General features: G+C 50.9%; 1 protein-coding gene across 2 annotated transcripts; it reads left to right on the top strand.

Moving 5' to 3' along the window:
* Positions 1-857: 857 nt before the first annotated feature.
* CCDC61 (coiled-coil domain containing 61) lies at positions 858-26,825 on the top strand. Of its 2 annotated transcripts, none has more exons than XM_047077803.1 (14): positions 858-910; positions 8,458-8,616; positions 8,868-8,950; positions 13,710-13,867; positions 14,997-15,158; positions 23,211-23,421; positions 23,518-23,600; positions 24,321-24,490; positions 24,608-24,683; positions 25,036-25,178; positions 25,266-25,344; positions 25,525-25,576; positions 26,317-26,392; positions 26,500-26,825. In XM_047077803.1, exons 2-14 carry the CDS (start codon positions 8,469-8,471, stop codon positions 26,595-26,597), a joined length of 1,539 nt encoding a protein of 512 aa, XP_046933759.1. In that variant the 5' UTR covers positions 858-910; positions 8,458-8,468; the 3' UTR covers positions 26,598-26,825. The 2 variants fall into 2 exon arrangements, with proteins under 2 accessions (XP_046933759.1, XP_046933758.1); XM_047077802.1 differs by lacking the exon at positions 858-910 and adding an exon at positions 3,752-4,260.

The following is a 26,825-nucleotide window of genomic DNA, read 5'->3' as shown; positions in this document are numbered from 1 at the left end:
CAAACCACAGAGGTGTGTCAGGCAGTGAATTAATAAAAACATTACGTTATCTTTGGGGATTGTGCAACGTTTGTGGTGTTTGTGAGCTCTTTTAAATGTGTAACTTGTTATTATTCCATAGTCTACATTTTCATGTTCATACCCAATTTTGTGTTGGTAACTTTGTATTTCTTTTCTTAAGGAATGCTCCCCTCCCCTACACCTCCACCAAATTCTATAAGCTCTATGGGCCCTGTTGATGACTCACTGGCTCAAAATAGGAATACGTTCTCAAGCTGTGCGATCCCCGGGCAGCGGCTGTACCTCTCTGAGACTGTTTCCTTAATAACAAAATGGGGATCATAGCACCCCTACACTGCAGGGTTGTTAAGTTTAAATAAGCCAAGGCCTGTGAGTGTTTAATGTAGACTTGGAACACACTGAGCAACGATGAATCTCAAACCCGCCTTCCAGCTAAGAACTTCTCCGCAGCTTCCGGACCCGCGGCGGCCAAGACCCGCCTGTGCGCATGCGTTCCCGGCTCTCCTCTGGTCCGCCCCTCCGCGTGGGAGCGTCCTATTCCGCTGCAGGGGGCGATGGGCGGAGTCAAGGGGCTACTTCCAGGATTTCCTCCCCTCCGAGGAACACCCCTCCTTGTATGACTGGCAGTAGTAATTAGCCAGTAAAGATTGGAGAGAAGACCGACGACCCGGCCCATTTAGGGACCTCTCATCCCAGTTGGCCAATTGCAAGCTTTGGTGGGTGGGCTCTTCTCTGAGGCGGGACACGGCGTGACGGGCGTCTGTTTTGACTAATGAGAACTCGGCTGGGAGTAAACCGGGGCCAATCAGAAGCGAGAAGGCCGGATCTTGGGGCGGGGCTGGAGCTTCGGCAGTTGAACCCCTCGCGAGGAGGGGTGTCTGTGGAGAAGGTGAGAGGCGGCGGGAGTAGCGGGTGCGCGGGCCGGGGTGGCGATCTTGGGGGGAGGGGATGCTCTGGGGGAAGGTGGGCTGCGGCGGGCAGTATAAGAGTCGAGAGGGGGTGACCTTTAACACAGATGGGCGCTCTGATGAGTGTTTGTAAGGCAGAGGGCAGCATATGAGTGGGGGAGATGTTTTGTATTTCTCAGGAGGGTCTTTAATGGGGAAAGTGTGTAAAGCAGGCGACAGCAGGTGGTAAAATACAGAAATGCCCTTGTGATATAGCCTTGCGATTTAATGGGAGGTTTTAAGGCAAGGGGTTATTACAGCGCAGTGTGGAGGAGCGGAGGTCCTTGCGATGAGTTACAAGCTTTGATTCGGGTGGAGGGCAGGTGAGGAACTATATCGAGGGAGGAAATGAGTGAGGACTCCGGGGATGAAGGTGTGTGTTAACGAGGTGTGAAGGCATGTGATCGATACACGTAGCGTTTGTTGAGGGCTTACTATGTGCCAGGTTTTGAATGAATTAACTCTGAAAGTTCTTAACAACCCTACCAGTGGTTAAGAGTGTGGGGTCTGGAGTTGGGGCTGTCTGAGTTTAAATGCTGGCTTTGCCACTGGCCCTGCCACTGAACGTCACGGTGTCCTTGGGCCAATTGTTTAACCTTCTGTGCCTCAGTTTTATCGTCGTTAGGGTGACCTCATCTCTTACTTGTCTATATCTCCCACCTAGTGGCCTCACCCAGTCTCTTGGCTTCACATGCTCTTTATATAATGATGTCTCCAAATGCCTGTCTGCAGTCTGGATCTCTCCCCTGAACTCCAGACTCATTTGTCCAACGGCCGACTCTTCTCTACTTGGAGGTCCAACTGACATACATGCTTTAAAAACTTGTCCCCAATCAAGCTTGTATTTCCCCCTTTCAGTCTTCAAACCCAGCTGATGTCAGTTCCATCCTTTCGGGTACTCAGGACAAAAACCTTGGAATTGTCCTTGACTCTCCCTTTTCCAGTGCCCACATGCCATCTGTCAATCGGCACATCTCATGGGCCTATCTTCAAAGCACTTCCAGAATCCATATCTCACCACCTCCCTTGCTACTGCTTTGATCCGGGCCATCACCTGCTCTTGCCTGGTCTGTTGCAGTGGCCTCCTTGCTGGGCTCCTTGCCTCTGCCCTTGACCCGCCCCCCCGCGCCCCCCCCCCCCCCGTTGGAGGTTCCTGTTAAAACACAAGTCAGATCATGGTGTTCCCTGGTCAAGACACCCCATAGCTCTCACCTCACGCAGTAGAAGTCCTTGCCAAGCTTGTAGTGCCCCCACCAGATCCAGCTCCCCCTCCACTTTGCCCTCAACTCCTGCCATTCTCCCTTGTTCACACGGCTTCAGCCACCCTGGCCTCCTCATTGTTCCTCAGACATATTGGGAGGTATTGGGAGAGTCTTGGGTGGGGTGGTGGGGTCAAGATGGGGTAATAAACTGGGAAGACTGTGGCGTCCAGGGGTGTAAGGTCTCAGATCTCAGTGCTGGGGGAGCTTGTGGGAAATGCAGATTCCTGGGCCCCCCCTCCCCCCCCAGAAGTTCTGCTTCTGCCGGTTTGGGGCCATGCCCAAGATCCCGCATTGTCATCAACCACCTGCAGCCCTCGGAGAAACCAGTTCAGAGCTTGGACAGGAGCTGTCTCATCGTTAAACCTCCCCTCTGTGGCTGGCCCTCTGCTGGGCAGTGCTGGGGAGCCTGGTGGTTGAGACAGCTCCTCACCTAGCCTGGGGGTCAGGGAGGGCTTCCTGCAGGAGTGGACATTGGAGCTGGGACCTGGCGACAAGGGGTGAGCTGAGAGGACAAGACCTCGGCTGTATCTCCAGTACCCACAACCCCGTTTTCCTGGCATCTTGCATAGAGTAGCCCCTGATCTGTGCCAGGCCCACGGTGCTGAAGACCCAGAATGATCAAAATTTTGGGTTTCTAGTCTGTCAACTAATCATCAGCTAGTTGCACAGATGGTAAACAGCTGACCGAAAGCCAGGCACTGTTCGAACCTCCTTCCACGTATTAATTTAATCCCCGCAGTCACCCTGTGTGAGATGGGAGCTCTTATCCCCACTTGACTGATGGGAAAAGGCCCAGAAAGGCTAAGTGCCTTGCCCTGGGTCACGCTGTGGGCAGGTGGTGGGATGGGAGCTGAGGCCAGGAGTCCCTGTGTGTCATGCTTAAGATAGGAGACCACCCACAAGGATTGGTGCTGGGAGGGAAAGGAGCAGGGAGTTATGGGAGGAAGCAGAAGGTGGTCCGGGAAGGGTAGCTGGGTAATGTGTAGGGGGTCTAGTGTGCCTTTCCCTCGCTGCAGGATTCTGGGCAAGCCTCAGTTTCGTCCTCCGTAAAATGGGGGATGGTTACAGCAGCTGCCAGAGAGCAGAATTAAAGGATGAGTCACTGGTTGATCGGTGTGCATCGTCCTTATCTAAGGCAAAAAGCCTTTGAGGGATAGTGGGAGGGGGCGATTTGGATACCCCACGGGGTGGTGATGGGCTGCGGTGTGCGCTATGGAGGTGTGGATCCTGGGGAGTCCCAGAAACCTTTCGTGTTTATGTGTTCCAGGGGGACAGTGTGGAAGGCTCTGGTCTATAGTCTGCGGGAGCGCAGGGCGAAGGGAGGGGAGTTCTAGCCGGCTCAAATTCACCCACTGGGTGGTGAGGTGAGCTTAGAATGGGGGCGGGGCCAGGCCGGTGTGTATAGTATGTGGGGGGGGGAGGGTACACTGCGTAGGAGAGGCCGGCTAGGTCATGGCCAGGCTGGAACGTGTGGTGGTGGGGGCAGGAGGGCGCTGCGGAGAGGGTGGAAATAACCACCCGGGGTGGGGGCTGCCAGAGCTGGTGATTTACCCCTGTCTTGTGTGGGAGACGGTGATGTGGATTTTTCTTGGCTCGGCTCCCACCCCCACCGTAGGGCGAGGGCTGTGAAATCTGGAATATCCGGGGAGCGCTTTTGGGAGGGGGAGGAGCCAGGGACCGTGGTGTGACCCTGGCAGCGGAGAGGGGAGTCATCTTAGAGAAAGACGAGAGGGAGAGGGCTGGGGTCGGAAAGTTGAGGGGGCTTGTGCGCATGTGCGTGTGTGCTGAAGCCATGATGTCATGAGGCCCGAGAAGTGGGGTCAGCTGTGTGGGCCCGAGTGGGGTGCTGGGGTGTCCACGCGGAGCGCGCAAGGTTGAAGGGCTGACGTCACGGGTTGGCGAGGGCGGGGCCTCGAATGCAGGGTCGGGAAGCTGAGGCGGAGAAGAGGAGCCAGGAAGAGTCTTGGGACTGGAATGAAACCAGCAACCAGGATGGGCCACTGGTCACAGAGCAAGGATGAAGGATGCAGGTAGAAGGACAAGGTGGGGGGTGGGAAGGAGGGAGGGGCTCGGGGTCTGGAGAATCCCAGAATTGGTTGGGGGGGGGGGCGTAGGCAGGGTGTTCAGGGAAGGCTCTGCAGGGAAGGGAGATGGAAAATGGGGGGGGGGAGAGGGGGGTTACATAGAATTTGGGAGGGATCAGAATCCAGGTGAAATATGGGGGAAAGTAAGGCTGAAAATGGGGTAGATCCTCACTGTGGAGTAGAACCTTGGGCAAATATGCAGGCAGAATCCAGGCGGAATAACAGGAGGGAGCAACATTCAGGTAAAATATGGGGGGGGGGAACCCCAGGAGAACTTGGGGGCTGGTGTACGGAGAGGGGGAATGTGGCCCATCCCGCCCCCCATCTTGGAGAGCCGCATGGCAGTAAGGACATGGGGAAGGGAATGAAGAGGGCTGGTTTCCGGAATGTGGTAGGAGGGGTGAGGCTGGAAAATGGAGGGAGGGAGGTTCTGCAGCGGGGAGGGGAAGGGAGTCCGGAATCTCCAGGCTCAGAATCCCCAGATGGGGAGTTGGGGTCTGGAAAGGAATGTGGAGGTGGCAGGGCTGCTCCCATCAGGCCGAGAAAAGGGGAGCGGGCGAAGTTTGTGGAGGTGCGGGGGGCAGGTGTGTGTAAGGGGACAGTGGAATTCGGGGAGAATATTCAGGGGCTTAATATCTGGGGACTGAGCCGGAGGCTAATGACTTCACGGCAGTTGGATGAGGAAAGGCTCCGTGGTTTAGGGAAGGGCTGCTATTCTCGGGAAGAGAATGGGGAGCTTCTGTGGGGGAGTGGGGGAGTGGGGGAGGAGAGCAGGGCTGGGTTGGTGGTGGAGATGGGATGGGACGGGCCCCTTTACTCCTCTGTCTCCCTGGAGTTTGGTACAGCGAGCTGGGTGGTGAGTGGGGCGGTGAAGCTGTTAAGGCTCCTGCGGGCTTCTGCCGGTACCTCCAACGCCGTGGTAACCGGAATGGCGCGACTACTGATTGGTTCGCGGAGTCGGAGGGGCGGGGCCTGAGGGCGGGGCCCAGGGCACCGGGCGGGGCAGGGCCAGCGCTGCCTGGCACTCGCGCGGAGGACCGCCCGGGGGGGGGGGGGAGGGCAGGATTACGTTGAAATGTGTAGCTGTTTGTTTGCCCATAGGTCAGGGATTATTAACCCCACCTCTGAACCTCCAGAGAATGTGAAAGTGCCCAATTGTGAGAGTATGGATTTTCAGGGGGAAGAGGTCTCTCGATTTCATCAGCCAGTTCCAAACTCGAGAGAACCCCCCCCCCCAAATAAATTTATGAACTTGGGTCTAGAGTCAGAGGTGCCTGCCAGGATGTCTGGGGCTTTGGCGGTTGTCCTTGGGCCTTTGAGAAAGGGGATCTGTGGATGGGCCTCAGGGTGGTATTCTGGGAGCCCTTGAAATTACTCGCCAAGGGTTGGTTATTCATTTGTCTGGGGGAGTTCAGAGATCTCATTAGGCTATCAAAGGCACAAAGACTCCTAAAAAGGTTAAAGACCTCTGGCCTAGAGTTTCAGGGCTCATCATTTTCTGGCCTCATAAATGTTATATTTTCCAATATCAGCCTTTAGGAAGACTTTTTGGGGGAAAGAATGACGCAGAGCAAAGGTTGCGGGGGAGAGAAAGAGACCAGGCATTGGAGGGGTCCCCGTGATCTGGGTTGGGGGCGGTCCTGGTAGCTCTGTCCCTGGGGCAGCTGTGGGTTTCTGCCGAGCCTCCGTTTCCCCATCTGTACACTGAGGAGAAAATGGACTTGCCTTGTTTCTGTACTGCCTTTCAAGACACAACACAACTAATAATAATAGTAATAATAATAATAATGCCGGTGTGTATTGAGTGCTTGCTCTGTGTCAGGCATTGCTTGATTTGTCCAAGGATTTTATTGGGATTAAGTCGTTTAATCCTTACACCAATCCGAGGACATGAGCCCTGTTATCCTCCTATGGGCTTACAGAGGCCTGCATGAACATCATCTGGCCCGGTATTTCTCTCATCTCATCACTTACCCCTCTCTCTGTCCCTCACGCTTATACCTTGCTGTTCTTAGAATAAACCAGGAACATCCCATCGTGGAGCCCTCCCCTGGCCTCTCCTTACCCCTCTCCAGGCGTCTGCTCAGAGAGCCCTTCCCTGGCTACCTTAGCTACGAGAGCAACCCCTACCCCCAGCATCTCCTTTTTTCCCACTAGTCAACTTTTTTTTTTGGACATTTTAAAAAATGTTTATTTGATTTTTGAGAGAGAAAGAGACAGACAGAGCACGAGTGGGGGAGGGACAGAGAGAGAGAGGGAAACACAGAATCTGAAACAGGCTCCAGGCTCTGAGCTGTCGGCACTGAGCCCGGTGCCAGGCTCGAACTCACGACCCATGAGATTGTGACCTGGGCCGAAGTCTGTACTTAACCGACTGAGCCGCCCAGGAGCCCTACCCGCAACTTTGTGTGTGTGTGTGTGTGTCTGTGTGTGTGTGTGTGACATTTTTATACCTCTGACTGCTGCCGCCCTCTTGAGGGTAGGGGCGAAATCTGGTTTCTCATGGTATCCCCAGCACCCAGGAGAGCATGTGCTTTAAAGAGAAGGAATCTGGGTCCAAGAGAGATTAAGTAACTTGCCCGTGTCTGTGCACATACCTGAAGCTAGATACGAGCTCAAGCAACCTGGGGCTCTCCCTAAAATCCACGCCGAACGCACAGATCTGACCCTGTCCTCCACTTCATAGAACTAACAGCGAGTAGTAGCCCTATTGGCTAAGAGAAGGTACTTATGTGTGCAGCAGACTAATTAATAAAATCAATTATTAATTTCATTGTATATAATATATGTCACTGGCTGTTCTCTCGACTTGGACCCCTTTCCCTGGACAGCCATGTGACTTGCTCCCTGACTTCCTTCAGTTCTCTGCCCATATGTTACCTCCTCAGAGAGGCCTGCCCCGACCCCCTGTTTTTTCTTTTCTTTTCTTTTTTTTTTTTTTTTTAGATTTTAAGTGAACTCTACACCCAACATAGGGCTTGAACTCACAACTCTGAGATCACGTGTTGCATGCTCTACAGATCGCCTCCTGACGCCCTATTTAAAGTCTGCCTCGGGGCGCCTGGGTGGCTCAGTCGGTTAAGCGGCCGACTTCAGCTCAGGTCATGATCTCGCGGTCTGTGAGTTCGAGCCCCGCGTCGGGCTCTGTGCTGACGGCTCAGAGCCTGGAGCCTGTTTCAGATTCTGTGTCTCCCTCTCTCTGACCCTCCCCCGTTCATGCTCTGTCTCTCTCTGTGTCAAAAATAAATAAACGTTAAAAAAAAAAATTAAAAAAAAAGTCTGACTCGTGGTTTCGGCTCAGGTCATGATCTAGTGGTTTCAGAGTTCGAGCCCGTCGTCGGTCTCTGTGGCAGCGCAGAGCCTGCTTGAGATCCTCTTTCCTCTCTCTGCGCCTCCCCCATTTGCACTGTCTCTCTCTGTCTCTCTCAAAAAATAAATAAGTAGACTTTAAAAACTAAAAAAAAAAAAAAAAAATCTGCCCTGCCTGGAGGTGCCTGGGTGGCTCAGTTGGTTGAGCGTCTGACTCTTGATTTTGACTCAGGTCATGATCCAAGGGTCACGGGATTGAGCCCTGATTCAGGCTCTGCTGTGAGTGTAGAGCCTGCTTAAGAGTCTCTCTCCCTCCCTCTCTCCTCCCCCCACTCCCCCCTGTCCCTTTCTCCTGCTCGCATGCACTCTCTCTCTCTCTCTCTCTCTCTAAAAAAAAAATAATAAAATAAAATGAAAATTTTAAATCTGCTCTGCCTGACCTCAGTACTCTCTGTCTCCCTTTGTAGCTTGATTTTTCTCCACAAATGTTTGAATGAATGAGTGACTGATTAATAGATAATGAGCGTAAGGATTAATAAATTAATATCAGTGTATTAATCACGATTCTCTTGTTGGAAGTCATATAGCCTGTCAGCCAGCACGCGTGGGGCACGGACACAGTTCTAAGTGTTTTTATGTGGATTTTGCAATTTAATGATCATGACAACACTCTGAGGTAGATTCCGTTATTATACCCGTTTTCTGGATGAGGAGATTGAGGCACAGAGAGGCAATCTCTTCACCTTGGTGAAGCCAGGATATGAATTCTTGGCCTTCCAGCCTTGGAGCCTGGCCTCTCAGCCCCTCTGGGTCTTTGTTTCGTCCTTTCTCCAGCGACACTGGCCATGGACCAGCCAGCCGGCCTACAGGTGGACTATGTCTTCCGGGGTGTGGAGCATGCCGTGCGGGTGGTGGTGTCTGGGCAGGTGCTGGAGCTGGAGGTGGAGGACCGGATGACGGCTGACCAGTGGCGGGGCGAGTTCGATGCCAGCTGTGAGTGGGCCTGCCTGGGGTGGTTTCACCTGTCCTTCCCTGGGATCACCTTCTCCCGGAAGATGAGGTCAACCAGGAACCCGCCCATCTGCGTCTTCTACCTGACCAGACTCCCTAAGGTGGGGTGGGGGTGGAGGGCTCGTCCCTCAGGCCAGAGGCCCTGGAGTGGGGGCAAGTCGGAAAGCTTGGATGCATTGCTCTTGGGCTGGGCAGGGGGTCAGACTTCAGGAAGGACTTTTCTCTCTACCCAGTCATCGAAGATCTGACTCACAAGACAGGGAACTTCAAACAGTTCAACATCTTCTGTAACATGCTGGAGTCGGCTCTCACCCAGGTAGGGGCAGGTTGGGAGCTAGGGGTGGATCCCTGGGGAGGTGGATGCCCATTTGACGGATGCAAGGCCCTCTACCTTCTCTTTCCTTAAAGGGACAGGCCTGTCTTTTTCTTCTTTCCCAAATGTAAGTGGTTTATTCTGATTCTAGTGATGGTTACTCTAATGTGGAAAATTCCTGTCACAGAGGAATGTCAAGAAGAAAGGAAGAATCACTCTACTAACACTCATTCCTGTTAATATTTTGGTGAAAATCACTCCAGCCGTTTCACCACTTCTCTGTTTACTTGTGAAAGTGTGTGTGTGTGTGTGTGTGTGTGTGTGCAGATGTATAATTTTATATAGTTGATATATATTTCCCAAAGTATTCTGTAACCTGCTTTTAAAGTCGTTTTTTTTTTAATGTTTATTTTTGAGGGAGAGAGACAGGGGCGAGTGGGAGAGGGGCAGAGAGAGAGGGAGACACAGAATCCAAAGCAGGCTCCAGGCTATGGGCTGTCAGCACAGAGCCTGATGCGGGGCTCGAACCCATGAACCATGAGATCATGACCCAAGCTGAAGTCAGACGCTTAACCGACTGAGCCACCCAGGCACCCCTCTGTAACCTGCTTTGAAAAGATTAAACCACATCAGGCGGTTTTAAGCCTCTGACTCTTGGTTTTGGCTCAGGTCACGATCCTGTAGTTTTGTGAGTTCAAGCCCCACGTCGGGCTCTGTGCTGACAGCGTGGAGCCTGCTTGAGATTCTCTCTTTCTCTCGCTCTCACTCTCTGCCCCTCCCCCACTCATGCTGTCTCTGTCTCTCTCAAAATAAATAAATCAACTTAAAAAGTTAAAAAAGTAAAAGATTAAACGATATTTCATAAAAATTTAGTCACATCAGTGAGTATAGCTACTCATTCACGTAATTTACTGAGCATTTATAGTGTGCCAGGCACTGTGATAGACGTTGGGATACAGCACTAAACACAAGAGATAAAATTCCTGTCCTTTATGAAATGGACATTCTAGTGGGAGAAACAGAAATTGAAAAAATGTATAACGTCAAGTAGTTAGAAGTATTGACAGTTGGGGGGGGAGCAGGTTGGACGTTGGAGTGGCAAGGGTGTTATTTAGGCATTTTAAAACTATGACCTACATTATGTCTCTGATTATAGATATTTGCACTCACATATTAAAGTGTGTGACTTAGAAACTGACCGTCTTTCTTTCTTATTGTTTTTTTTCAAATGTTGTAGTTATTTTTGAGAGAGAGAGTGACAGAGACAGGGCATGAGTGGGGTAGGGGCAGAGAGAGAGGGAGACACAGAAACTGAAGCAGACTCCAGGCTCTGAGCTGTCAGCACAGACCCTGATGTGGGGCTTGAACCCATGAACCGAATGATCATGACCTGAGCCGAAGTTGGACGCTCAACTGACTGAGCCACCCAGGCACCCCTCTTATTTTTTTTTTTTATTTAATGTTTATTTATTTTTGATAGAGAAAGAGACCTAGCACGAACAGGGGATGGGCAGAGAGAGAGGGAGACACAGAATTCGAAGCGGGCTTCAGGCTCTGAGGTGTCAGCACGGAGGCCCACACAGGGCTTGAATTCATGAACCGCTTAATCATGACCTGAGCTGAAGTCAGCTGCTTAACTGACTGAGCCACCTAGGTGCCCTGGAACTGACAGTCTCTTATAATCCCCCTTATCTCCCCTGCTCCAGACTGCTAACACTTCATGTGTATGTGTAGGCAGTATAGCACAATGGTCAAGAGCATGAATTCTGAAGTCAGACACATCACTGCCGCTTACTAGCTGGAAGCCCTGGGCCAGTTACTTCCCCTTCATGCCTTAGTTTTCCTATCTGTAATGTGGGATAAAGTAGTCCCTGTTTCACAGCGTTGTGAAGATTAAATAAGTTCTGTGTGTAAACCTTAGAATGGCGTCTGGCTCGTAATAAGTGCTTTATAGATATTGTCTGTTTTTATTATTGTCATCAACTTGTGAGTTTGTCATCCTTGTTAGTGGTTGCTTAGTATTCTGTTACGCTCATTCAGCATGATTTATGTAACCCAGTTTTTTGTATCATGGCCCCTTTGTGGTCTTAAAAATTATTGAGGCCATCAAAGAGCTTTTGTTTATGCAGGCTTTTTCTATCAATATTTGTTTGCCGTATTGTAAATTAAGTTGTTTTATAAATTAAAACTGAGAATAACTTCAAGATATTTATGAGTTCACTTAAAATAGCCATAATGAGCCTGTTAGGTGTTAAATTAAATAACATTTTAATGAAAAAATACATTTTCTTTTTTTTTTAATTTTTTTTTCAACATTTATTTATTTTTGGGACAGAGAGAGACAGAGCATGAACGGGGGAGGGGCAGAGAGAGAGGGAGACACAGAATCGGAAACAGGCTCCAGGCTCTGAGCCATCAGCCCAGAGCCCGACGCGGGGCTCGAACTCACGGACCGCGAGATCATGACCTGGCTGAAGTCGGACGCTTAACTGACTGCGCCACCCAGGCGCCCCAAAAAATACATTTTCTAAGACAAAATAAATTAGTAGGAAACACAGCATGGTTTTACATTTTTGCAAATCTGTTTAATGTCTTGCTTAATAGAAAACTGCTAGATTTTTTTTTTTTTTTAGTTTTTAAATTTTTATTTATTTTGAGAGAGAGAGAGAGAGCGAGCACACGCATGCAAGCAGGGGAAGGGCAGAGAGAGAGGGAGACAAAATCCCCAGCAGGCTCCACACTGTCCGCACAGAACCTGATGAGAGGCTCAGACTCCCAGACCATGAGATCATAACCTGAGCGGAACTCAAGAGTCAGATGCTTAACCAACTGAGCCTCCCAGGCGCCCTGAAAACTGCTAGATTCTTATATGTGCTTCTGCATTCAGTCTGTTGCGATGTGGTTTTTTTTTTATGTTTATTTTTGAGAAAGTGCAAGTGGGGGAGGGGCAGAGAGAGAGGGGGACAGAGGCTCTGAAGCGCAGACTCTGCAGTGACAGCAGAAAGCCCTGTGAGGAGCTGGAACTCACCAGCGTGAGATCATCACCTGAGCGAAGTCAGATGCTTAACCCACTGAGCCACCCAGGCACCCTTGCTGTGATATGTTTTGGTTGAAGTATATGCAGAAAAACCTCCCTCACCTAGATACGCAGTGGGAAAGGGAATCCTTTAATTGCTTTTATCAGATAATGGTGCACATCCTTCTTTGCTAACGTATTAAATCGGCACAGGTGGTCGTTTCTCAAAGGTTTGTCGCAGTGTGGAGTCCGAGAGCATATCAATGAACTTTTTGTTCTACATTACATTAAACCCTATTGATGTACCTTGAACTTTGCTTGGATCTTTTGCCCATTTTATAATATCACGCACCGGTCATTTGGAAAATACGGTTTGCTGCGTTATGTAGACCCTCCGAGTGTTGACACATTTCATTATCCGGTATCAGGAAGTCACATTTGTTAATATCCTCACCGATCTCCCCAAGGAAAGTCTTTGGACATCAAGAAGCTTACCCAGCGCACAGTGGGCCGATCCAAGTTTTCCAAAAATGCCAATTTTTGCTTTGAAGTTTGAATTTTCTCATTGGCAACAAATACCTCCAGTTATGTTTCTTTTTTTTTTTTCTTTTTTTTTTTTTTTTAATTTTTTTCAACGTTTTTACTTATTTTTGGGACAGAGAGAGACAGAGCATGAACGGGGAGGGGCAGAGAGAGAGGGAGACACAGAATCGGAAACAGGCTCCAGGCTCTGAGCCATCAGCCCAGAGCCCGACGCGGGGCTCGAACTCACGGACCGCGAGATCGTGACCTGGCTGAAGTCGGACGCTTAACCGACTGTGCCACCCAGGCGCCCCCCTCCAGTTATGTTTCTTGAAGTGACGGGCTGACTTCGTTCATTTTGGGAGAAAATGCCTGCCAAACAGCCAAGTCTGAATAACTGTAGTTTTGTCTGTCAGTCGCTCTTTCACGTAAAAATGGTGTGCCATGAAAAAGTGGCTAATTTAGCCCCCAGCTCGATTACACAAGTGTTCTTCCTGGGACAACTGTCTGTCGTACTTTGGTACGCGACACAATGTGTATTTCCCATTTTGTCACAGAGCTGTGTACTCAAGGATGGAGATTCGATAAAATTAATCTGTACTGATTCGTCAAGACCGTTCCTAGGTTTGGGGTGCCTGGGTGGCTCAGTCCGTCAAGTGCCTGACTCTCGATCTCAGCTCAGGTCCTGATCTCAGTGTCGTGAGTTCAAGCCCCGCGTTGGGCGTGAAGCCTATTAAAAAAAAAAAAAAAGACCACTCCTGTTTTTGATTTCTGGTGTTACATTTGTTTGTTTGTTTGTTTCTTCCTTCTTCCTGGCCCCCCACTGAGATTGCCGAGCAACAGAAAACACAGTGACTCCTCTGTACATTTGCATTTGATGCCTTTGGCAAGGACCCATGACAGTATTATTAGGAAAATTGTCTTGACCTCGTGGATTCCCTGAAAGGGTCTCGGGGACCCCCCAGGGGCCTTTGGACAGCACTTGGAGAGCCACAGCACTAAGCTGTCTCCCATGGTTGAGCATTTAGGTTCTTACCAGTTTCTCCCTCTGGTGTCCTTGTGCCAGCCCCTGGGGCAGGGCCATTCTGGTCATCTGTCTCAGTGTCGGAAAGGCCCCACTAGCCCAACGAATGGATGGGGCGTGGCCTGGCTTTGTGGGGCGTGGCCTGGCTTTGTGGGTTGTGTGCTCCGGGCCTGGCCATTCCTCCCATCCTCTTCCAACAGAGCAGTGAGTCGGTCACCCTTGACCTGCTGACCTACACAGACCTGGAGTCCCTGCGGAATCGCAAGATGGGGGGCCGCCCAGGCCCTTTGGCCTCAAAATCAGCCCAGCTCAACTCCAAGCGCTACCTGATCCTCATCTACTCTGTGGAGTTTGACAGGTGGGGATAAAGGACTTGGCTCCAGGCTCAGGCTGGTGGGTGGGTAGGAGAGGGTGTAGTTAGAACTCAGAAAACCCTGAGGGCGGGGTGGGGGTGTTGCCTTTGGAATCTTCACTGTTGGGATTTGTATCATTTGGTATTGTGTTTGGCTCTAAGTAGTAGCATAACTATTCCAGGTGCTTTAGACAAACAATAGTTTATCACCCAACAAAATGTCTAGGTAAGTGGCTACTACCTAGAAGTTTCCTTAGGGACTCGGGCTCCTTCTGTTTTATTCCTTTTTTGTCATCCTTAAAGTGTTGGCTTTTGGACCTCATCCTTATCTCCTCAAGGTCACAAAATGGCTGCTGGCCCTCCAGGCGTGGGTTCTGTATCAAAGCAAGAGGAAGAGAACTGGGCCGTACTTGCTAATTGCATCTACTGTTTTTAATCAGGAAAATAGAAGTGTTCCTAAAAGATGCCCAATAGGTTTCCTATAATATCTGGCCAGAAATGGTCTTGTGGCCTTTCCCTAATATTTGGCCACAAGTGGTCATGTGCAGGGGATGTTGCTAAAATCAATGCCTGGCTCTTTAGCCTGTACAGTGGGAGGCAGCAAGGGACGAGGGAGCTGGCAATGGCTGTTGGGTAGCCAGGGGATAGCATCTGCCCCATTTGATAATAGCTCCCGGATCTTCTAATGGGAAGTTGTCCGTCCTATGAGCATAGCGTCTGGTGGGACGGCAGTTAATCAAGGTGCCCTACCTTTCCTCTGCTAAGCGGTGACGCAGATCAGGCCATTTAGAATCTACCCCTATGGAATCGAATTAGGACTGCTTGGTGGTAAGTCACGTGATACCAGTTTTCACTCCACCAGCAGCGTATGATGAGCAAGTTAATTCGGACTGCACCCGGCCCATCAATGCCAGGGGTTCCAAAATTGCTCTAGAAGGGAGTCTCAGGGACGGCCAGCTGGTGCAAGGGGTCTGGGCGCAGGGAGGGGGCTGGAAGTTGCATTTAGAACTTAAGCCTCTAGGAACGTGAGGTTTTTGGAATTGTGTATTTTCCTACTCGAAGGCTCTCAGGGTCTGGTAGTTACCCTCGGGTGGATTTTTGGCCTCTGAGATGCCACGGTTCTAATCTTCCTCAGGATTCACTACCCGCTGCCCCTCCCGTACCAGGGCAAGCCGGACCCTGTGGTCCTGCAGGGCATCATCCGCTCACTGAAGGAGGAGCTGGGCCGCCTTCGAGGGCTGGATGGCCAGGATGCTCGGGACACCCGGGAGACTGAGATCTGGCACCTGAGGGAACAGTGAGTCCGGGAGGCGAATGCGGTTGGGGCTGGGGGGAGGAGGCATCCCATCAGTCACTGCCTGGCCCTATGCTCAGCACTATTGGAAGGGTGGTGGTCCCTTGTTCACCAAACATTTATTCCGAGCCCCTCTTCTGTGCCTGCCTTGTGCTGGGTGGTGCTGGGGACACAGCAGTGATTCAGCCAATCCTGGCCCTGCCCTCCTGGGACTCCAGGTCCAGTGGGGGAGATAGCTTTGTCTGTAGACAGTGAAGATACCCAGTGGATGGAGTTTGGGAAGCCCAGAGGGGAGGCTGGAGCCTGCCTGGTAAGGGAGAGGTGTTCCAGGCAAAGGGAACAGCATGTGCAAAGACGGTGGAGGTGGGGCTATATTCAGCGCCTCTTTTGTGCTGGCCCCCTCCCTGCCCTTCACGTTGTGGCCAGCCCAGGGGGCAGATGGACGTTGATCACATAACCACCTGGGAATAGCATTGCTAGCAGAGATGGGATTAGGCAGAAAAGGGAGTCTGTGCTCTAGGAGGCCGAATAGGAACCTGCTGGGGTCTTGGGGTGAGTCAGGTGAAGCGAGTGGGGAAGAGTGTTCTAGGCAGAGGGAACAGCATGTGCAAGGGCTTTGTGTTTGGTTGGATGTGGTGAAAACACGGGGGCTGGCAGAGTAAAGTGAAGAGAGCAAAGGCTTTTTGGCATATTTACCGAGTGCCTGCTGCATGCTGTGCCCTGTGGCGTGCTGAATCCGGGACGCCATTGCCACCTGGAGGAAGTCCCGCCCATTGGGAAGGGCAAATAAAATTTGTGTAAGAACAATGATAATTATAACCATAGCTGACATTTATAGAGCACTTAACTGTGTGCCAAGGATTCTTGCTCGGTGCTTTGTGACTTAATTTTTAATTATTTGTATTATTCTTTATTTTTTTTTAATTTTTTCATTTCAATTTAAAATTTTTATTTATTTTTAAGTGTTTGTTTTTTTGAGAGAGAGAGCGTGCCAGTGGAGGACTGAGTGAGAGGGAAAATGGATCCCAAACAGGCTCCACGTTATCAGTGCTGAGCCCAACTCAGGGCTTGATCCCATGAACCGTCAAATCATGACCTGAGCCGAAATCAAGAGTCGGACGCTCAACCGACTGAGCCACCCAGGTGCCCCTTCGTGACTTAAGTTTTTTGATCCTTGCAAGGTAGACATTGCTCTCGCCCCCATTTTACAGAGGAGGCAACTGAGGCCCAGAGAGGTTAGAGAACTTGCCGCAGGTCACACAGTAGATAATATATAGCCAGGCTAGATTTTGAATCCGTGCAGCCAGCACCAAGCCCCCTTTGTTTCTGTAGCTGTTGTGTTATGTTGGTGGCTGCTAGGCCGCTAGGCCAGGGCTAAGTGTTCAGGGCTGACAGGGAGGAGGTGGGGGCCCCTGGGGCTGGAGAGCCCTGTGGGTCTTCCTGGAAGAGCCTGGCTGTACATTGCTGGGAAGCAGGGTAAGTGTTTCCCTCACTTCATCCTCAGGATCTACCCTCTGGCCTCTCTGGTGTGTGTGGATGTATGCATTTCCCGGACTGGCCACAGCGTGGCGCCCTCTGTCGCTCAGAGCCAACCAGAACTAGAGAGGATGGCTTGAGATCCTACAGCTGGTTGGTGGCTTCTTTCTCTTCCCAACTTCCTCTTCCTAACTATAGTGAGGGAGTTTGGGAAGACTCCAAGATTCATTCATCCATCTATCCATCCATCCATCCATCCATCCATCCATCCATCTATCCATCCAGTGTTTATCCAGTTCATACTGTGTGCCAGGCACACTCCCCGGCCTGAGTTAATGTTTCTAGAGCCCTTACTCAGTGCCAGATATGGTCTAAGCACCCTGTAGATTCTTATACAGCTTTATACGTAGGTATTGTTATTGTTCCACTTCCCAGAGATGTGAGGTGCTACTGCCCAAGGTCACCCAGCTCGTAATAAGTGGAGTAGAGTTGGACACAGCCCGACCAGAGAATTCAGGTTCCCTCACGGTGACCAGACAGCTGGAGTAAGGATCCAGACAGAAGACAGATAATCACACTGATAAATGCCAACTCTACAATGACTGGTGCTATAAGAAGGAAATGTACAGAGAGCATGAGAGCAGAGAACAGAGGGACATGACCTAGCCTGGCTGGGGACAGCGGATGTGACATTTAAAGGATGAGAGAAAGTGTTGCAGGAGGAGGGACTTGGATCTGTAAAGAGAAGCTTGGCTGACGCAGCACGGGAGAGGAAGGTGGGAGGAGAGGAGAGGAAGGGGGAATCAGCTGGATGGGGCCAAATGGCGAGCTCCTGGGAGAAGGTGGGGGAGCTACAGATTTTAAGAAGTTTTTTATTAGGAAAAATCCCAAGCACACACAGTAGACAGAAGTAGGATGCACAAGTATTTGTGCCCCAGATTCAACGGTGTTCTACATTTTGCCCTTCTTGTTTGATCCACACCCTCCCCCCTCCCCGAGAAGCGAATCCCAGACATCAGATTTCCTCTGTAAATACTTCGTTTTATCTCCATGGTCAGTGTATTCCTCTGTCCCCTGTATTTCCTGTGAAGTCACTGTTAACGCTAGAGGCTAATCAGATTTAGGTCTCTGGCAAGACACCTTCCTTGGGGGTGCCATGTACTTGCCTACCGTCAGGTGGCGTTGGGGCCGATGAGTTCTGAGGTTGAGATCTGAGTCCTTCTTATGAAGTTCCCATCAGCCCAGTCGATACCTCTTGGTAGTTTTCATTTGCGTTCACTTAATTACCAAGAGGTTGAGCAGTTTTTCATATATTTAAGTAGCCATTTGGATTTCCTCTTTTGTCAGTTGCCTGTTCACCTGTCATATCTATTTTCCTTTTGTCATCTATTTCTTTTTCTTTCTTTTTTTTTTAAAGGTTTATTTTTTATTTATTTATTTTTTTAACGTTTATTTATTTTTGGGACAGAGAGAGACAGAGCATGAACGGGGGAGGGGCAGAGAGAGAGGGAGACACAGAATCGGAAACAGGCTCCAGGCTCTGAGCCATCAGCCCAGAGCCCGACGCGGGGCTCGAACTCACGGACCACGAGATCGTGACCTGGCTGAAGTCGGACGCTTAACCGACTGCGCCACCCAGGCGCCCCTTGTCATCTATTTCTTACTGATTTCCAGGAGCTCTTTATCTAGTCTGGAGACGAGCCCTTTGTTGATGTTATGTATTTCAGACACCTCCTTGCCCTCTATAGCTGGCCTTTTCACTCTCTTAATAGTGTCTTTTGATAAATAGATGTTCTTAATTGTGATGTAGACTAACTTACACGTTTTTTTCTCTGAAGTTAGTAATTGTTATGTCTTGCCTTAGAATCCTTCTCTCCCAGTATCATGAAGATCTTGTCCTATATCGTCTTCTATAATTTTTTGTCTTTTGCTTTTCACATTTATGTCTGCGATCCACCTGAAGTCGATTTTGGGGGAGGTAGAGGCTCTTTCATATTTTTTTTACATGGCCAATCAGTCCGATGACATTTATTGAAAAGGGTATCCTTTCCCTACTGTGTCGTCATTGTCACCTTTATCACAAATAATGTGTGTGTATGTGTGTGTGTGTATCATATATGCAGGTTAGAGGTATTGTAGCTTTCTAATTAGACATACTGGGTAGAGCAAGTCTTCTGACTTGTGTTTTTCCATTTTAAGAATTTTTTGGTTATTTTTGGAAATTTGCATTTCTTTATAAATTTCAGAATCAATAGGTTTTTCAATACAAAAACATAAAACTTGTTGGATTTTTTTTTAGAATAATAGGCTTGAGATTTTATTTTTTTATAAACTAATCTCTACACCCAACATGGCTCTCGAACTCACAACCCTGAGACCAAGAGTTGGATGCACCAGTGACTGAGCCAGCCAGGGGCCCCATAACTTGTTAGAATTTTTATTGGTATTGCATTGAATCTATAGAACAATTTAAGGAAAGCTGAAATCTGTATAAATAGTGAGTATTCCACAGGATGCCTGGGTGGCTCACTTGGTTGAGCTTCTGACTCTTGATCTCAGCTCAGGTCTTGATCTCAGAGTCGTGAGTTCAAGTCTCGCATTTGGTTTCACACTGGGCATGGAACCTACTTAAAAAAATAGCGAGTACTCCAATATATAAACAATATACCTTGGTATTTATTTAGGTCTTATTTAATGTCTGAATGATGTTATTCTATCATACTTTTGTTAGATTCTTTTCCTATCTTTGGGTGATTTTTTAAAATGGTTTATTTAAATATAAACGATATAGATGTTTATATAATTGTATTTTTCAAAAAAAATTTTTAAGTTTATTTTTATTTATTTTGAGAGAGAGACAGAACATGCACGGGAGGAGCAAAGAGAGAGAGAGAGAGAGAGAGAGAGAGAGAGAGAGAGAGAGAATCCCAAGCAGGCTCTGCACCATCAGCGCGACTGAGACTGAGCCTCCTAGGCCTCCCTAACTGTAGATGTTGATTTTGTGTCTAGTAACTTCCACCAGCTTTCTTATTATTTCTAATAATTTGTAGATTTCCTTTGATGTTTAATGTTTATAATCATTTCATCTGCAAATGACTGTTTTGTTAATTCTTTCTTAATCCTTATCTTTCATTTCTTTTTCTTGCCTTATTGCATTGGTGAGGATCACCAGTACAGTGTTGAGAAGAAGCAGTGATATGTGGCATCCTTGCCTTGTTCTGGATTGCAAAGGATAAATTCAGTGTTTTGCCAAAAATGTAGGCATCTATGTTTTTCAGATCCCTAATTGATTTAAACTTGCAAAGTGACAACTGTTAATATATAGTTTTTTTTAAGATTAAAAAAAGTTTTTTAAGTTTATTTTTTTTTTTTAAATGTTTTCTGTTTTTAACATTTACTTATTTTTTGAGAGACAAAGAGAGATAGAGTATGAATGGGGGAGGAGCAGAGAGAGAGGGAGACACAGAATCCGAAGCAGGCTCCGGGCTCTGAGCTGTCAGCGCAGAGCCTGATGCAGAGCTCGAAACCGTGGACAGCAAGATCACAACCCAAGCTGAAGTCAAACGCCTAACTGACTGAGCCACCCAGGCACCCTTAATATAGAGTTTTAGTAGTTATTGATGATCAGTAGCTAGATAGATTTTTCATCAGGGGTTGGTTAATGGTAATGATCTAATTCTATAGTTTTTTTTTTGCTTTTGTTAGCTGAAAGCTTTCAATAAAGAAACACATTCTCTCTCATCAGTTATTTGGTTTCCCTGAGATATATTTCCTATGAGAAAGGCATGATTAAAGCTTGTGTTTTTTTCCCCTCTACTTAACTTTTGTCAGAATAACGAGTTGCTTCCTACAAATCCTCCATGAAGCTCAATGAATGTTGTTTTGCTTTTACTATCCTTTTGAAGTCATGAATTTACACTCAACTGATGCTATGTTGGTTTCCTATGGCTGCTGTGACAAATTACCACAAACTTGGTGCTTTATAACAGCAGAAGTTTATTCTCTTACAGTTCTGGGGGCCAGAAGTCTGAGATCACTGGGGCTGAGATCCAGGTGTCAGCTGGGCAATGCTCCCCCGCAAGAGGCTCTACAGCTTCTGCTGCCTGCCATCATCCCACATCACTCCACTCTCTGCCTCTGTGGTCAGATTGCCTTCTCCTCTTCTGTGTCTAATCTTCCTCGACCTTTCTTTTATAAGGACACTTATGGTTATTATCATTTTTTTTGAATTTAATGTTTTAATTTGTTTTTGAGAGAGAGAGACAGAGTGCGAGCCAGGGAGGGGCAGAGAGAGAGAGGGAGACACAGAATCCAAAGCGGGCTCCGGGCTCTGAGCTGTCAGCACGGAGCCTGACGCAAGGCTCGAACCTGTACACTGCGGGATCATGACCTGAGCCAAAGTAGGATGCTTAACTGACTGAGCCTCCCAGGCACCCCCGTAAGGATACTTGTGATTGTATTTAGGGCCCACTCTGATAATCCAAGATAATCTCCCCATCTCAAGGTCCTAAATTCATTTCATTTCATTTCATTTCATTTCATTTCATTTCATTTCATTTCATTTCATTCCATTTTATTTCATTTTATGGAGAGAAAGAGCACTAGTGGGGGAGAGGGGCAGAAGGAGAGAAAGAGAGTGAGAGAGAGAGTGAGAGGATCTTTTTTTTTTTAATTTTTAACGTTTATTTATTATTGAGAGACAGAGCATGAGCGGGGGAGGGGCAGAGAGCGAAAGAGACAGAATCCGAAGCAGCCTCCCATGAACCGTGAGATCATGACCCGAGCGGAAGTCGGACGCTTAACTGACAGCCACCCGGGCACCCCACGTTATTTTTGTTTTGTTTTTGCCACTTGACATAATTCTCCAATATGCCACCAACTTTTACACCCAGTTAGATCTATTTGAGCGAGTTTCTTTTAAAAGTTGTAGGGGTTGGGGCGCCTGGGTGGCTCAGTCGGTTGGGCGTCCGACTTGGGCTCAGGCCATGATCTCGCGGTCTGTGAGTTCGAGCCCCGCGTGGGGCTCTGGGCTGATGGGTCATGAGCCTGGAGCCTGCTTCGGATTCTGTGTCTCCCTCTCTCTCTCTGCCCCTCCCCCGCTCATGCTCTGTCTCCCTCTCTCTGGCAAAAATAAATAAACATTCAAAAAAATAAAAGTTTTAGGGGTTGATTTTTTAAAAATTTATTTAAATACAATATTTTCAGAGTTCCGAAGTCAGAACTGAAAAAGAAGGTAGGGGGGTACCTGGCTGGCTCAGTCAGTAGGGCATGCGACTCTTGATCTCAGGGTCTTGACTTCAAGCCCCATATTGGGCATGGAGGTTACCTAAGAAGGTACATTTAGTGGGGTCCAACTTGTGTCCCTGTTGCCACTGGTTTCTCCCTGATAGGTAAGCTATTTTTTTTTAAGTTTTGATTTATCCTCACATATTTTTGAAAATACGAACATAATATGATTTATAATTCCCCTCTTTTCTTTTGCATAAAGAGACGTATTAAACATTGTTCAGCCCTGTTTTTAAACTTCTATCCTGGCCATCACTTGGCGACAGGATATAGAGCTCTTTCTCCTTCCTTTTTCTAGTTGTGTGGTACTCAGTTCAGTGGCTGTATCATAGAAATTCAGCTTACTTTCTGTTGGTATACATTTTGGTTATTTCTACTCTTTTGCTATTATAAATAGGGCTGCGGGGCGCCTGGGTGGCTCTGTCGGCTAAGCCTCCGACTCTTGATTTCTGCTCAGGTAATGATCTCAAGGTTGGTGAGATAGAGTTCCCCTTCTGGCTCTACACTGACAGCAAGGAAGTTGCTTGGGATTCTCTCTCTACCTCTCTCTCTGCCCCTCTGCCCCCCCCCCCCCGTCAAAATAAATAAATAAACATTACAAAATAGTGCTGGGGCCCCTGGTGGCTCAGTCAGTTAAGTGTTGGACTTTCCATTTTGGCTCAGGTCATGAGCTCGAGGTTTCCTGGGTTCCAACCGTGGGTTCGAGCCCCACCCCCGGCTTTGCACTGACAGCGAGGAGTCCGTTTAGGATTCTCTCTCTCTCCCTGTCTCTCTCTGGCCCTCCCCTGCTCCCGCTGTCTCTGTCTCTCTCAAAAATAAATAAACTTGAAAAAGAAATAGTGCTGCAATGAATAGCCTTGTGTGTACATCTTTTTCTCAAGGAAGGTTTTGAGCACAGTAGTGACCTGATCGGATTTGCATTTTACAAAGAATCTTCTGGTGAATAGGAGGCCGTGATGGCTGGGAGGCCAGGGGTGGGGGCGTGGGAGACCATGTAAGGCCAGGAACTCAGGGCTAGGCTTTCAGGGTACAGAGAAGGGCAGATTGATGACTTATTTTGGAATCAGATCTCACAGGGCTGTGTCCTCGCCGCGGGATGGATGGCCATGTTCCTCCCCCCGTGGGAAGAGAGACTATGGGGCCATGGGGGCGGCTGGAGTGGTGGGGCTGCATTCCCGGTTCCTGGAGCAGGTGAAATGGTTCGTGCCCGCACCCATGGAGAAGTGAGGATGATAGGATCGTGCACGCCCTCCCTCCCAACTCTGTCGTCCTCCCTCTACCCTCTTCCCCCAGGGTTTCACGCCTGGCATCGGAGAAGCGCGAGCTGGAGGCCCAGCTGGGCCGATCTCGAGAGGAGGCTCTGGCCGGGAGGGCGGCGCGCCAGGAGGCTGAGGCGCTGCGTGGGCTCGTCCGCGGCCTGGAGCTGGAGCTTCGGCAAGAGCGGGGCCTCGGACACCGCGGGGTCGGCCGCCGCAGCCAGGATTGCCGGCGCCTGGCCAAGGAGGTGAGGGGGCGGGGCGGCCGGCGGGCCGGGGGTGGCCGCTGGGGCGTGGACCTCGGCCTCAGTCTGGGCCCTTGCGCCCCTGTTCTCCCCCGGCAGCTGGAGGAGGTGAAGGCGTCGGAGCGTAGCCTGCGAGCCCGGCTGAGGACGGTGAACAGCGAGCTGGCGGTGTACAAGAGGGGGTGAGGGGCGCGGTCTGGGGTGGGCGGGGTCTTGGAGCTGGGACAGGGCTGCTGGGGTGCTTAGGCCTGGACGGGCGGAGCCTGGGGAGGAGGTGTGGAGTCGAGGGGGGAGGGCGGGGCCCAGGGCGTGTGGGCGGGGCTTGAGTGGGGCGGCTGAGAGTGGGCGGGGACGGAGCGGTGGGAGGAACCTAATGGACCGCGTGGGGCTGAGTTAGACGTGGTGGGCGGAGTCTGTGGGGAGATGGGCAGGGCTTGAAGCGTGTGTCAGGAGGCTGGGCCTGGAGATTCGGAAGGGGTGGGCCCTGAGGCTATCCCGTAGAGCGAAAGGGCGCGGCCACACGGTGAAAGGTTGTGGCCCCGCTGGTGGGGATCTGGTTGTCTGCTGTTACTTATTGCGGTGGGTGACGGAATTTTGGAAAGGATTTCTAGGGAGCGGTGGAAGAGCTCAGGAAGAAGGGTCCCGGTGAAGGGGGTTTGTTAGGATGCAGGGAAGTGACAGACGGGTTCTTCTGGGGCGCTCTCTGGGGCTCCGAGAGGGGCGGGAGCGTGGGACAAGGTAAGGTGTCTGTGAGGGTCGTGTGCAAGGGCGTGAATGTCTGGGAGTTGATGGTGGGATGGACCAGAAAGTTCGGAGATGGTGTGATCCGAGAAGAGGCTTGAGATAGGAGTTGAGATAGGAGCTGGCCGGCGGGAAACTGACAGTGGGTCCTGCGCTCCCAGGAGACAGACTCCGCCGGTGGTGCCGCCCCGGGTGCGGGAGGATCGGGCTTCGTCGTCGCGGGAGCGCTCCACATCTCGTGGTCGCGGTGCCGCCCGCTCTTCTTCCCGGGAGAGCGGTCGGGGGAGCCGGGGTCGAGGCCGCCCCGTCCGCCCCTCGCCTTCACCCACAGGTCTGTGCCAGCCAGGCCCTGCCCCGCCCTGCCTGTGGGAGGAGGGGGAATGGACTAGAGCTGTGGAGGCGTGATCCTGTGACCCCAGCCTCTGCACACTCTCCCACCCCATCCTAGGTGGTCGCGTGCCCCGTTTCGACCCCACGGCCTTTGTGAAAGCCAAGGAGAAGAAGCAGAGAGAGATCAAGATGAAGTTAGCGCACATTTCCTCTTTATCTGCCCATATCCCTGGTCCTTTACTGGCCCGCTGGCCTGTGCCCTCATCCATCGCGCTCTCCCATCACCTGTCACCTGCTCCGTCTCTCCCCTTCCTGCTGCTGCTTTGCACCTGAACTCCACCTCCGCTCCTGACCCTTCCCCCCACCCGCCCTGCTTCCTTGTCTCCCACCACCACCTGGTCTGCGTGTCCGCGTGCCTCTTCCTTACGCAGGCCGCGTGACCTCAGCGGAGTCACTGGCCCCGGCTGCGACCACGTAGGGGCGCAGCGACGCCTTTCCTGGCACTAGTTGGGCGGCCGGGTGAGCGTCTCCTTTGCGGTTCCGCAGGCAGCAGCAGCAGCGCAACCGACGGGGCAGCGGAGGAAGCGGCGACGGGCCGTCCGTCTCCTGGTCGCGCCAGACTCGGCCGCCCGCCGCCGTGACCGGCCGAGGGGACGCGGCCAACCGCTCGCGACACCGCAGCTCCTCGGGTAACTGGGCTGCAGAGCGCGGGGCCGGCAGGCGGGCTGGGCGCCCCGGGCGAGCGCCGGAGACTTACGCTCTCTTTCTCCCTCTAGTGGACAGTCTCCGCAGCCGCTGCTCGTCCGCCAGCTCCTGCAGCGAGTTGGAGGATTTCTCTGAATCCCTCCCTAGAGGGTAAAACTTGGGCTGGGGGAAGAGACCGCCTCCAAACGGGTGTCTGAGGAGGCTGGAAAGAGGCTTTTGCAGGGAAATTGGGTGATGGAGCCTGGAGCCTTGAAACCACGTTGGGAGGGCGAGGTGGGAGGTGCCGGAGGCTTCTCGGGTCGGTCCTTGATTACCGTCTCCTGTCAACAGCGTTCGCCGCGGGAAGCCTCCCAGCCCCACAACCTGGAGTGGGTCCAATACGGTGAGTGTCTTTCCCCAGACCCTGGAGGGGGAGGGGGCGGCATGAACCTCCCAGAAGCCCCTGTCCCTTTCCTCCGTGATTCCATTGTGGGGGAATCAGGTGGGCAGGGGTGGCTCCGAAATGCTTCTGGTGGCGAATGTTTTTCAAATTTTTTTTTCAACGTTTTTTTTTTTTTTATTTATTTTTGGGACAGAGAGAGACAGAGCATGAATTGGGGAGGGGCAGAGAGAGAGGGAGACACAGAATCGGAAACAGGCTCCAGGCTCTGAGCTATCAGCCCAGAGCCTGACGCGGGGCTCGAACTCACGGACCGCGAGATCGTGACCTGGCTGAAGTCGGACGCTTAACCGACTGCGCCACCCAGGCGCCCCCCTTAGTGGCGAATGTTTTGAGCCTTGGGTCGGAGGGGAGGGTGGGCGTGGGGTGGGGGCAGATGATGGTGGCCAAGGGCACCAGCGCTGGCCTCCAATGGAAGGTCTTAAAACCGGCCCCGCCCCCTTCCTATCGCCTGTGTGTCCCTCAGCCTCAGTGTCTTTGATCAATTAAATGGGGATGGTAATCGTGTTCACCTCAGAGGGTTCTTTCTGGTGAAGCTCCCAGGAGGTGATTTTGCATCCAGTAAGTGGCCAGTGGGTGTCAGCCCTTATTTTTTGAGATCCTCGGGTTCAGAATTTCCAGTGGATTTGGGGGGCAGGACTAGAGGGAGGGTCCCTAACCCCCTCTCGTGCCTCCTCCTGCAGCAAAAGTCCACCCCTCTGGATCGCGGCCGCCGTCAGAGACGCCCGGCTAATTCGGGGGGCTGGGTCCCTATCAAAGGTGAGCCTGGGACTCCACGTGTCCCCCCTTCCCCTGCCCCACAGTCTGAGGACAGCATATTGGGCCCTCACAGCCCCTACACCCACCCCTCTCACCTGCGCTCACAGAGTACACCTCGGACCACCAGGCAGCGGACATGGCGGAAATAGACGCCCGCCTGAAGGCCTTGCAGGAATACATGAACCGTCTGGACACAAGGTCGTGACCTTGGGCAGGGAGTACTGCCCCTCCACCCCCCCACGCACTGCTGGATTCGGTGTGGAGGGGCGGGGCTGGCGGGTCCTTCCGGCCCGGCTCAGGCTCCTCCCCTGCTGGTGCTCCTGGGGTCTCCCGTGTGTGAGGCCCTGACCCCTCCCTCTCTCCCATGCATTGCAGGCTGGGGGGCGGAGGGAGGGGGTGTGCATTTTGTAAATAAACATACTTGTCCTTGGGA

The sequence above is a fragment of the Lynx rufus genome, unplaced genomic scaffold, assembly GCF_022079265.1.
Source record: "Lynx rufus isolate CCGP_SWC_20201006 ecotype Redwood Valley unplaced genomic scaffold, mLynRuf1.p SCAF_16, whole genome shotgun sequence".
NCBI lineage: Eukaryota > Metazoa > Chordata > Mammalia > Carnivora > Felidae > Lynx > Lynx rufus.
The sequence above is the reverse complement of the archived record's forward strand: the minus strand, read 5'-3'. Positions and strand labels throughout refer to the sequence as shown.

Excerpts from the sequence above, each read along its gene's own strand:
- CCDC61 (XM_047077802.1), top strand. Across the intron at positions 8,951-13,709 it reads TGGAGTCGGCTCTCACCCAG|AGCAGTGAGTCGGTCACCCT; the intron begins GTAGGGGCAGGT and ends CTCTTCCAACAG. Across the intron at positions 15,159-23,210 it reads ATCTGGCACCTGAGGGAACA|GGTTTCACGCCTGGCATCGG; the intron begins GTGAGTCCGGGA and ends CTCTTCCCCCAG.